The 12,180-nt window shown below is 41.5% G+C and overlaps 2 protein-coding genes across 4 annotated transcripts; both read left to right on the top strand.

Moving 5' to 3' along the window:
• Window positions 1–1,755: 1,755 nt before the first annotated feature.
• On the top strand, window positions 1,756–4,173 carry smug1 (single-strand-selective monofunctional uracil-DNA glycosylase 1). The gene is made up of 2 exons (XM_071493793.1): window positions 1,756–2,257; window positions 2,852–4,173. Exons 1-2 carry the CDS (start codon window positions 1,925–1,927, stop codon window positions 3,380–3,382), a joined length of 864 nt encoding a protein of 287 aa, XP_071349894.1. The 5' UTR covers window positions 1,756–1,924; the 3' UTR covers window positions 3,383–4,173.
• A 1,501-nt stretch (window positions 4,174–5,674) lies between these two features.
• Window positions 5,675–12,061, top strand: calcoco1b (calcium binding and coiled-coil domain 1b). 3 transcript variants are annotated; one of them, XM_071493788.1, is made up of 14 exons: window positions 5,690–5,794; window positions 6,523–6,671; window positions 6,847–6,949; window positions 7,175–7,377; window positions 7,510–7,722; window positions 7,885–8,033; window positions 8,129–8,198; window positions 8,512–8,766; window positions 8,856–8,981; window positions 9,295–9,369; window positions 9,797–9,884; window positions 9,978–10,144; window positions 10,821–10,903; window positions 11,308–12,061. In XM_071493788.1, the coding sequence occupies exons 2-14, from the start codon at window positions 6,540–6,542 to the stop codon at window positions 11,333–11,335; spliced, it is 1,692 nt and encodes a 563-aa protein (XP_071349889.1). In that variant the 5' UTR covers window positions 5,690–5,794; window positions 6,523–6,539; the 3' UTR covers window positions 11,336–12,061. The 3 variants fall into 3 exon arrangements, with proteins under 3 accessions (XP_071349891.1, XP_071349889.1, XP_071349890.1); XM_071493789.1 differs by having other exon boundaries at window positions 5,760–5,794; window positions 6,478–6,671; XM_071493790.1 differs by lacking the exons at window positions 7,885–8,033; window positions 8,129–8,198 and having other exon boundaries at window positions 5,675–5,794.
• The last annotated feature ends 119 nt before the right edge of the window (window positions 12,062–12,180 follow it).

Below are 12,180 nucleotides of genomic sequence, written 5' to 3' on the forward strand. Positions count from 1 at the left end.
AGCAATTCTCTTCTACCTACCACTACTGGCCTTCCCCAGTAGAGGTTTCTTTGCAGCACTTCGACCGTGGCAGCCTAATTCACACAGTCTCCTCCAGACAGCTGATGTTAAGATGCTTCTTCTACTTGAAGTCTGTGAAGCATTCATGTAGGCTCTAATCTGAGGTGCTGTTGTCCTCTGCAGCAGGTACATAAGTCCTGACTGCTTACTAATTTGCCTGCTCCTCTTAACAGAAACCGAAGGGATTTCTATTATTTATTCATCTATTCTGTGTTTGGATTACTTTCATTAATTTTCATTAATGCTTAGGACCAGCATGCACCAGAGTGGGTCAGAGCAGGAGAGCCAGAAACATGATCCCTTTGTTCCTTTGTTTGCTTGTTTGGATAAATAAATTGAAAAACAAACAAACAAACAAACAGACAGACATGCAAAACAAAAACAAACACACAAACAAACAAAAAACCAGAATGGCTTTGTTCGGACAACGTATTCTTATGCCTGCATAAACCATATCCCCGTGGTGCATTGGTGGCCTTTTAATTTATAAAAAAATGTTATGTTGTAAAAACTGAACTAAGGTCAATTGCTGCTTCTTTGGTTCCTCATCAGTTGGTGGTTCAGCTAAGATGCTTTCCAACAGCTCACCCTAAGCTTTTCTGTCCAAGTAGAGTGGAAAGGTGACAATGAATAGGCCATCTTTGTCATTTTACATTTACTTATACCTACCAAACGAAAATGAGTCAGTGCAAGAGTTTGTGTAGCATGTGATTCCACTCGCTGTATTTGCCATGATTGTATGTTTATGTATGGATTTATTGGCTCAAGGGCCACCTTTCCTTAGCTGATACATACCACTGCCGGCTGTGAGGCATTGCCAGTTAAGGGAATATCCCCTTGAGGTTCTCTGACGGTTCCACAAAAATAACTTTTAGAGAACACTGCAGGAACGTTCGAGAAGGTTGTGTTTGTTGAACCCTCAGACACTCGAGGGAATGTTCCCTCGAGTGTCTGAGGGTTCCACAAAAGCTAAACGTTCTCAGCCTTTGGCAAAAGGTTCCTGGAACCTGGAGATTTGACCTGTAGCGGACGTTCGTTTGTGGAACGTCCTCTAAAGGTTACACCTTTAGATAAAGAACGTTCTAGAAACGTTCTCTAGGTAACCACTAGAGAACATTCAGAGAACCTTCCTTTAGGTCACCTGTTTGCTGGGTAAGCCCGTAGAGTGTTTCATCTGAAGCGGCTCTGTTTCTGGACAGACCAAGACCTTCACCTCATTCACCAAGTCGTGCAGCAGTGTCCACAGCAGCTCAAAGCTGATGCTTTTTCAGTAGAGTCTAGGTTTATGAGAAAAATTTGAATTTTCTCCATGAAAATCTGGAATGGTTTTGTGTTTAATATGCTCTGGTTCTGCTTATAAATGATCACGAATGACAAACTAATTCCTCACAGCTTCAGGTACATATTAATTACCAGAGCTGCTGTCATTAAAAACCTCCTTTATCAGCAATAACAAAGAAAACGCTGCTCTGCAACCCTTGAAAGAACTCACTCCATACCCCTTTATGAGAGAAAAACGTTGCAGTACACATAAAATGAACGAATTAGACAAAGTGTCCCTGGCTGTGTCCATGTAACACATAGGTTTAATTCATGGCACCTATCTCAGTGTCCCATGAGCACAGTCAGTGGTGTGGTGCTCAGCTGTAATGACACCGGTGTCGCTGTAGGAGGCAGCAGCCCCTCTGAATGCACAGGAAGGAGACACCAAGGAAGAAAATACTCTATGGTGGCCGAATTTCATGTTTACAAACACAAAAAACCCTAAGCAATAAAAGCCTTCAGCTCAGCAGGCCGCCAGTGTCAAAACCTTATCACAGCTGACAAACAGGAACTTGTTTATTTCGCCCGGAAACGCAGGAAAATGTTAGATGACAATACGCCCGCACGGGACTCGGGTAAGCTCGCTTGCGGAGACGGAGAGACGGAGCTGGCTTTGTGTGAGGCAGACAAGGAGGGCTTTAAACCGGTACCGAGGATGAACACGACCCCCTCCTCCAGGTTTCTGCAGGCGGAACTGGAGCTGAACGTCCTCCTCCGTGGGCTCACCTTCAGCGACCCTGTCCGGTACATCTACAACCCGCTGGAGTACGCCTGGGACACGCACCGCTGCTACGTGGAGAAGTATTGTCAGGGCGGTCAGAGGATCCTGTTTTTGGGGATGAACCCAGGACCCTTCGGCATGGCGCAGACTGGGGTGAGCAATGCGTTCAGACACATGCATTTCCTCTCGTGTTAGCAGGGCCAGCAGCCAAGGTAACTCAAACAACAGCCAGCCTTTCTTATCACTGGGACAGACGTGCCTTACCTGAAAGCAGTCATTTCTATATTACCCTGAAAATGCATTTTAAAATGAGCTGGAATCAATTAATTATTAAGGTTCAGCGTGATTATCTAACTTGACTCTCCTGCGAGGGCCTGTGTATTAAAATGAATCTGCGACATATTCCTACATAATATTTTATTTAATATCATCAAATGGGGCCCTCAGCTCATTCTTGCCCCCCCCCCCATGGGTTAATCTTTCCATGTGTAACATATGGTAAAAAGAGAATCATGCCCTCACAAATAAATGCCTATATTGTGGTTTATCTTTGCTAATGTTGTTTTTCTTGTGCAGGCTAGATCACATACATACCCAGTTTGATCTATATTTTCCCAGTTTTCCCCACCAGATTTTGATGTGATGGATACTTATAATAACAAACTTCGAACTTGTTAAAACCCCACTGCTGTGAAGTGACTGTGCTTCGTTCAATAGAGCTTACATCATCTCCTTTTCTTTGCAAAGGTCCCCTTTGGTGAAGTGAAGTCTGTTGTTGATTGGCTGAAAATCACAGGGGAGGTCGGTCATCCTGAGGACGAGCATCCAAAGCGACGGATCACAGGACTCGCCTGTACTCAGAGTGAAGTGAGCGGTGCACGTTTTTGGGGCTTCTTCAGAAAGTTGTGTGGTGAACCAGAGCTGTTCTTCCGCCACTGCTTTGTGCACAACCTTTGCCCGCTGATATTCATGAGCGTGAGCGGGAAGAATTTGACCCCCCCTGAGTTGCCTGCAGCTGAGCGGAAAGCCCTCCTGGGCCTTTGTGATATTGCACTGTGCCAGGTAGTGCAGGCCCTGGGCGTCTCCATGGTGATCGGAGTTGGGAGGGTGGCAGAGCAGCAGGCGCGGCGAGCCCTCTCTGCTGCAGGTGTCAATGTGCAAGTTGAGGGCATCATGCATCCGTCGCCTAGGAACCCACAAGCCAATAAGGGCTGGGAGGATGTAGCCAAAACCAAACTGGCAGAACTGGGTGTCATGTCGCTGCTGAGCAACACATGAGTTAATCAGACCTGAGTGCAGGCTCACATTTTCCCTCACATCACTAAGTGTTTCTGTGTCTGAGCAAACGTTTCCACCTTCTCTAACGATGGCAGCAAACAGCTTCAAGAAGAGCTTGTACACAAATGCTTTAAACACATCTGCTCAGCAGCTGTATTTCTTATTCTGCTGTAAACATCTCTCTGTCTTTTAGTTCTGAGATGGTTTCTTTACAGATCAGTGGATGGAATGTGGCACTAGGTTGAGAACAATTCATTCTCAAAGTATTTCTACACTACTCTAACTATAAGGCTCTTTATATCCAAAGCACCAACTCTGGGTGGTTCTTTTTAAGTGTTTTTTGTCAAACCATTGATCAAACTTGTTAAAACTGTATTTTGAAAAATATGCCTATACTTAAAGTGTAAGTATGTTCAGCTTTTCCACAGGCAATATCAAATCTATATCCAAGCCCAAATATGTATCAGCTGATAACTCATTTGATTGTCATTTAAAATCAAAATTTTAGGTCATTACTACAACTCTCTGGTGACATTTGATTGGTAAAGAAAACTCCACTTTAGAAACAACCTTTAAACATTACAAAGAATATTTTGTAAAAACACAGTTGTATATATTGTTCATGCTGGATTACTGCAGAGGACTAATCTTTTGTATTCTTTTTAAAACAGTTTTTTAATTGTCATTTTTTTTTTATAAAGTTTTATTCATTTGCACACTATTTCTTCCAGAAGATTCCTGGGCTTTGAAAGATTTTTCTGTTGAAATAAACCTAGAATAATGAAATATGAGATAATTTCCTTCTTCTGGTTCCTCCTTCTCCAAAGATGAAGGCTTACTGACAACAACTGCCAATATTTAGCATGACAATATGCTAACGTTCAGCACGTTGCAAAGTCATGCTACATGGGAAATGAGTTTTGTTGTTGGTAAAGCCAGATGGAAACAGGTCACATTAGAAGAAAGCACAAGTGTAAATAATAAAAATAATAAAATGATGGCTGAATTCAATTTAGCTGCTTCATTTTCAGGGTAATAATGTTGTACATGCTAGATTACGGTCATTTTTTGGGAAATTTAAATAAAATAGAGCAATTGTTAATCTTATCAGTAACACCTGTACTTTTCTCTGGTGTGGAGAAAAAGACATATCTGCTTCTTCAACCTAACACCACTGTGGCCAGAATCAGTGGTGTTTGATTTTTCAGAAATTCCAGCAGATTATGTGGGAGCACTGGGTATGACTGAGATATGAACAAAATGAACAGATACCTGTGAAAGCTGCTTTTGCCAGCATCAGTTTCCTGCCCACAACTGCAAGCAAGCAAGCAATTAAAATAAAGTTTTCCACCAATGCCACATGGAGAACAGAATTTCCCCCTGGCAGAGGTCATAGAAGAGGTAGGGGGTCATGCAGTTATGTTAGAGGGATGGAAGATGGACTTGCAAGTTATTTATTGTAAAGTAGCATCCATAAAAAAAAAAATTTAAACGTCACCACCAGGCATAACAATGGGCTAGATTTGTGTTAGTTAATGTAGATGTTGTGTCCACCATTTGGCAGCAGTACAACCCATCACAGTATTCACACTCTGCAGCCTACACCAGTTGTCTGCCAGGAACATTTTTCGACTCTGTCTTTGTGATGTTGGATTTGCTTTTGACCAAAACACAACCATCACTCACTTGTAAAATATGGGTTTGTGCTAAAACTACGCTGCCACCAAGTGTTCACAAGTGAGACCACGATTCTTACGCAATATCAGTTGATCTGTGACTTTAAAAAAAAGCTTATAGATGATTATATATTTAGGCTCTATCCAAGTTACTGAAACATACCAGTGGCTGATGAGTTTCACATAAAGTACTGCTGATTAATCTGTCTAAGTTTGTCACTGTCTACATTTTCAGAGCAAACAAATGCAGAAACCTCCACACGAGTCACACGTTGAAATAATGTCTTTGCCTCATATATTGGATGTCTGTTGCTGCATCTTGGGGTTCTGATTTCGGGACAGCGAGCTCACTTAATTTGTTTATTAAGATAAATATTTAGCCTTGAGCACAGTGACCTCCTCCTCTCCCTGTCCTAACCCCCTCCTCTGCTTGTACTAAGAATTGCAATGAGTAAGAACAACCAGCAGCAGATCCTGTATCCTACAACTGTGTGAACTAATGGGAGTTGAAGTCCACAGCATCGCTTTGCCTTGTGATGAGTTGTGTACTCACGAACTGCATCTCCCATGAGTCACTCAGCATCCCTAATTTTACTTGTGGTCCACATGGTTCAGGAGATGTTGTGAAACTCTTGCACCTGACAGGATTGCTCATCACTGTCTACAGACTGATGCACGGCTCTATCCTGCATGAGGCTGCAGAAAAGACATCACATTCATTTCTCAGCAGAATAAGGTAAGATTTAAAACATTAACACCACAGAGTTCCTTCATTTATTAAATCCAAGAATACAATGATTAACTGTTCTTAGAAAGCCATAATGACTCAACACCAACAACAAACAACCACACTTAAGAAGACCAATAACAAATGGCAAGATTCATGTATAAACTTGTGAGTAATGGGAATAGATAGATAGCTAGATATGAAAATGCATTGTTTTAATTAATGACATACATTTAAAAAGAAATTATTATTTATTTATTTTGATTGAAATGTGCCATTTTATTTGTGTTAGAGCTATTTATTTATGAATACAGTTATCACGGCAAAAAAAAAAAGTTTCAGTATTGGAGTATAAAGTGGAGCTATTAGTTGGCTGAGGGATATCTTTTATGATCTATAACTTAATTCTAAAACATGTAATTCAGAAAGATTTTGATATGATTTGTGACGTAGATTGATTGTTTAACATTTTCATTGAAATCATTTAGAAAAATGCTTCCTTTTACAATATTCAGAGCTAAAAACAATCCACTTTAATTTTCACAGATTACATGGTATAACCTCAGTGCTCAGTGGGTATATGAGCTTGTTGTTTATAAACATATTGCAGGGCCATAGGCAACTGGTGTTATGACCACGCTGCATTGCTGAACTGACTCTGCTATCGGCTTTCATCAGCTGTTCTCCTCCAGGTTGAAACTGGAGCACATTTCACTGGATCTTTTCTTCCTAAACAGCTCAGCTTCCTATAACCATGGATAAACAGTCCACAGTGGTGTTTCGAAATGTGGGGCAACTGTACTTCCCCCAAACCAGGGTGGAGTGCCACTACAGTCTGACCTCTGACTATCAATGGAGCAGTAATGACTGGATAGGGATTTTTGAGGTACATTCACCCACTTTAGCACCACCCACCCTCCACACACACACACACACACACACACTAAAACAGAAAACATTTTAGCATTTCTTTTAGCAAAATAAGTTCTGTGTCTCAGCAGTGATGAGGATGCACATTTGTATAGTTTGTGGCTTAAAATGTGTTTGCTATTATGCCACAGATGGGCTGGTCTTCAGTGAAGCAGTATCACACATACACATGGGCTCTTGTTCCTGAAGGATACACTGAGGGAACCAGTGTAAACTGCTGTGCCCTTTTTCACGGTAAGAATGTTGAAAAACAGAAAAGCAAAAACATGACACAGTGAATAATTTGGGTCCTAAGATGTAACCTAAGATGTAACTTACTTAAATTTTTGCAAATTTGAAGTGCCTTGACCTGCTTTCATGCTGAGTTCGGCTTAAATTGCACAGGTCATTCTGAGCTTTAAGCAAAAAAAAAAAAAAAAGAACCACTAAGATACAACAAGAAATGTCTGCCCGATACAGCGTGTTACCTGCCTCGTCCCAGTACAGTGGAGTACCAGTTTGTGTACGTGGACAAGATGGGACTGGTGTGTGCCCGCAGTCGACCTTTCACTTTCTGTGCTCCCAAGCCGCTGGAGGAGCTTGAGACTCTGAAAGAGGAACGAGATGAGGAGGACGGAGAGGAGGAGCTGCTCCTGGTAATCCCCAGGGCCCAGCTGCTGCAGGTGGGAAGAGAGAAACCATTCCAGATAAGCGATTCTTCTCTCTATCGTGATGATAAGGATCATGATAATGTAACTATTGTGTGCTATAAATCAACTGTGTATATTCCATTTTATCCTCCCTGTTGTGAGCAGAGTCGATTGGAAGAATGCTTAAAAAAACAGGCCGTTGTACAACAGGCTCTGGACGAGGCAAAAAAGGAGACAGCGAATGAAAAAGAGAACAGCAAAAAAGCAAGGATGGAGTGGGAGAGTGAAAGAGAAGCAATGAAAAAGGACATCTCAGAGCTTAAGGACAACCTGAGACACAAGTGTGACATGTTGAAGAAGATGGAGGGAAAACACAAGGTATGGATGGGCCATGCTACCAAACTGGCCAATGTAGTATTTTCTTTTTTACCTCCATAAACAGTTGAATTTCATCGATGGCTGACAATAGGTTTCTGGTTAAGGGAAGCACACATGATATTGAATCTGTAATATTTTTTCTTTTCTCCACAACACTAAAAGGATGTGAAGTATAGTCAGGAAAATCTGACCTCTGAACTGAGTAAACTTATGGCTGACAAGGCTCAGAGTGAGCAGCGAATCAAAGACCTGGAGGACGATGTCAAAGTTCTGACTGACAGGGAGAAAGAGGGAAACATGGAACTGGAAAGGCAAGTGTTTGAGACATAGGCTAGTTCATTTGTTTTGGTCTATCTGGTCCTTGGATCCTAAAACTAACCCTATTTGCTATCCCTGCTCTGCACAGGCTGAAGGAGAGAGTGAAGAAAATGTCCAGTCAAATGAAACACGATGAGGAAAAGAGAAAATCTCTGCAGGTTATTGGTTGATTCTTCTTCTCTTGTGAAACATGGATAGCTTGAAGGGGCATAGAGGACAACACAGGTCTGTAAAGCTCCAGTAAGGACTTAACAGCTACTGGAAGCAGGCCAGATTTAGATCTTTAGCTATCTCATCAGCAGTGGGACTGAGAAAAATTGAAAATTTTTAAATTGAATTAACTCAGAAGTAGAACTTGAGAAGTTTCCTGTTCCTCCTTATGGCTCTATCAGTCAAGAATTATGACCGCTAAAACATATTTGTCCCCCACTGTTATTTCTGTACTCACCTCCTCCTCCTGCCTTTCTTCAGGTGGAGAATGAGGCTGCTCTGGTGGAGGTGCAAGGGCTACAGGAGCGTCTGGATGCTAGTGAGCATGTAACCGAGAGCCTGCGGCGGGAGCTGAGGGAGCTGGGCACTCGTCAGGCCCACACCCAGACCGAGCTGCACCAAGCCCGGCTGCAAGTGGCCCAGCTCACCCTGCAGCTGTCCGAGGAGAACCTGGTCTTCAGGGAGGAGCGTGCCAACTGGGCTCTCGAGAGAGAGGCTTGCAAACATGCAGCAGAGGTGAGGATCCTGCACGTGCGTGATAAATGTATGCGACTTTGCTTTTATACTGGCTCTTCTGTTTTTTTTAATTATGTTTTTTAATGCAGACTGAGAAAAAGAAATTGCAAGAACTGAGCTGTGAGGTGCAGAGGAAGGAGCACTGGCTCCAGGAGGAGAGGATGGAAAGAGAGAAACTAGAAGTAGAGCTTGGGAGAGAGAGAGATTGCAATCGAGTAAGTAAATCAAATTACATTGCAATTATATTATTTAATACACACAAACACATTCAGCTCTAAATATAACTGCTTGTGTGATGCAAAGCTGTATCATCAGTAGTTCGGATTACATTTTGGAAACTGGAGAACCATGCCAGAATCCAGTTTAGTTCTTTCATTACTCACATGCAGGCACAAATAGAAAGCCTTCCAGAAACAGTGAGTAAACATTTCCTCTCACCGCCATGTGATCAACAGCAGGAAAGAGAACAAGCCAGGTCAGATGTGTGGCGTTCAGATGGTCTGAGTATAACGCTGCTGTCCCCTGTAGGTGCTGCTGAGTGATGCCAAGCAAGAGCTGCAGGAGCTGAAGGCCAGTCTGAGGGGAGCCCAGACAGAGAGAGAGGCAAGGATGTCACACCAGACCACATATCCAGCAAAAATATTTCTTCATGAAATTCTTCTCACCAGAAAACTTCAACACGTCAGCTACTTTGATCATGTTTTAGCACCGTCCAATTACACGTTTGGCGTTACATCTGCACTGCTACCATATGTGCTGCACTGATCCGTGAAATGTGACAGTGCATGAACGCAATTAACAATTTAAATAAGAATAATAGTAATATTATTATCATTAATATTACACTAACAATAATATCTTGTAAAAAAGATAGTATAGATAGTATAGATAGATGGTAAAGATCACAGTATCACTATAATATGTTTCTGTTAACACTGGAAATCCCTCCATTATACTCAGTCTACCCACTTCTTCTTTCTTGTCGTCTCTTCATCTTCAATTCTTTGGGTTTGAAATTGGACACTTGCAGGAGATGATGAACTACGTCTGTCAGCTGGAGCAAAGGTTGGGGATTGTTCCAGACACTAAATCAAATGAAGAAAGTCCCGAATCTAACTGTGAGTGATGAACTCTCTAACCATGACACAGCACTTCTATTCCACCGCACTGTAGTGAACACGTAGGTAAGGAGTCTATATTGATTCAAACAGCTCCTGACTCTTCCACTGAGGATGACGAGGATGCTTCCCCAGCTTCCTCCAGATCGATCTGTTCACCTCTTTTCCTGTCCGCTCACCTGGAATGGGCCAACAGAGATGAGATCTCCACTGAGACACACATCCAGAGCAAAGAAGTCACACTAGCCTCTGACACACAGGTATGCCATCCTATTCAGACGTAAACCAAACAAGGATTAACACCACCTGCTTTCAGACCCGAGTGGGCAAATATTTGACTAGTTTCCTCCAGGTCTTTTGTTGCACACCTGGGAGGAGTGCTGACTGGCAGAAACATGTAATGATAATGTATTTTGTCTTATTGGATCAGGTTTAAAAGAGACTTGAAAATCAAGAACACCAAAGCTGTAAATTGACAGAAAAGAACAGATAAATGAGCTCTTACAGCTTAACTGAATAAAGAATTTCTTTAGGACAATTGCATATACAAAAACAATATGTTATTAAATTAAATTTGATAGCTACTACATCTTCCTGTTAAGTTGTGAGCTTTCTTATCTATGTGTAATTATACCATGTTTTACAAACAGATGTTTTTAATTCCTTGTACTTTATTTTGAAATCAGACTCAGATTATATTTGAACATATACAGCTAAGAAATATATTTAGATGTTTAGATGCTAATGAAATGAACACGAGCACTGTACCTTCTGCCTTGTATTTCAGTGATAGATACGGTATGGCCATCAGACTTCACAAACACAGACACTCATCAATGTCTCCGGTTCTGGCAGAAATATTTTGCATCCATATATCATCAAAAGACAGATAAAGATGCAGTTTACATCCGTCTCTGCCTCTATTTTTGAACTCAGGATGAGAAGAGGCAGCACTGTGAGGCCCGAGCTGGTGAAGGGAAGCAACTGATCCTGCCAGAACTCATGAACCCCATCCTGAGGTGACAAATCTGGCTTTCCACCAGTCACACTGTACACACCCTGCCCCCCTCCATGGTTGGAATCACCTCTCCTAAAATAATATGTGATGCTCTGCTTCCTGGCAGACTGGTTGCTGTATATATAAATATTGTCGTTTACTTACTGGGCACTTTGTTTTCTCATGGGAATAATCACAGAGAGCACTAAGGAGTAAAAATAAAAGTGTAAATAACCTGGTAATGACATGAGTAAGAATAGTCGCAATAACAAAATGATGTTAGGCAAGCAGTAGCTCAGCTGTGGTGGAGACATGGGATTTCTTTACTTCTTTTACTCACAGTGGTGTCTTTTTATTTTATTTTTTTATTTTTTGTTTTATCCTTACTGCTTTCTGTAAGACTTTTAATTCTCCCTCTCTCTGTAGTGAGCTGGCTGACTCCCCCATGTGGTAACACAAAGATGGATGGCTGGATGGCAGGTTGCTTGTTTACCACTGCAATGCACATTCATGAGAAAACTGGGTAACATTTTGTGATCATTCTATTGTTGTTTTGTAGTTGTTCATGTAGAGAATGGCCTTCACAAAGGCCACAATGTAGAGCCTTTGCCTCGTGAGTGCCTGAATTCAGAGAAAACATGGCACAATTTGTCAGTCTTAAGTGTTTGTTTTGTTAGTGTGACTAATGGTTTTCTTACTGGTTTAGGATTAATAAAGCTCAGGATGAACACTGGGAGCTAATTTATTTTTTGACAGCATATGCTTTTCATCTTCATGTTCTCATTCAGACTTTCATATGCAGACAACAACTATCCAGGAATGTCTTTCTTTTTTTTTTTTTAAGTGTCCATTTCAAATCCCCAGCTTTTCTAGCATTTTAGTCGATTGAAATGTGAATGTGTTGTAACTGTCGTGAGAAAAATGGCAAACGATGCCATGATTAGCTTGAATTTGACACATTACATCTTGTTTTGGCGGCATGTCAGCCCCTAACCTCTGCATGTGAGTGTGAATCCTGAAACCATGTCAAATGTGTGGGCGTGTGTTACAGACGTGTGTGAAATGTTCTGTTGGGCAGAATGTCGAGTTGGAAAAACATGTAGGTTTATTTGTGATACTTTTCTCTATTGATCTGAGCTTCTGTTGGATAATTCTTTAATAAAATATGATAATAACTACATGTAGCAGTCTGTATTTTGGTGAAAACGTGAGGTCCCACTCTACAGAAATACTGACTAGTAGCTGTGTGGACTTGACATGTAAAAGTATGTACAGTGATGACAAAGAAGATGACAAGTG

This window comes from Trachinotus anak, unplaced genomic scaffold, assembly GCF_046630095.1.
Source record: "Trachinotus anak isolate AG129_WGS33_773 ecotype Australia unplaced genomic scaffold, CSIRO_AGI_Tana_v1 ptg000013l, whole genome shotgun sequence".
Taxonomy (NCBI): domain Eukaryota; kingdom Metazoa; phylum Chordata; class Actinopteri; order Carangiformes; family Carangidae; genus Trachinotus; species Trachinotus anak.

Coding starts and splice junctions, on each gene's coding strand:
- smug1 (XM_071493793.1), top strand. CDS start 1,925: ATGTTAGATGACAATACGCCCGCACGGGACTCGGGTAAGCTCGCTTGC. Junction 2,258..2,851: donor TCGGCATGGCGCAGACTGGG/GTGAGCAATGCG, acceptor TTCTTTGCAAAG/GTCCCCTTTGGTGAAGTGAA.
- calcoco1b (XM_071493788.1), top strand. CDS start 6,540: ATGGATAAACAGTCCACAGTGGTGTTTCGAAATGTGGGGCAACTGTAC. Junction 6,672..6,846: donor ACTGGATAGGGATTTTTGAG/GTACATTCACCC, acceptor ATTATGCCACAG/ATGGGCTGGTCTTCAGTGAA. Junction 8,034..8,128: donor GGAAACATGGAACTGGAAAG/GCAAGTGTTTGA, acceptor TGCTCTGCACAG/GCTGAAGGAGAGAGTGAAGA.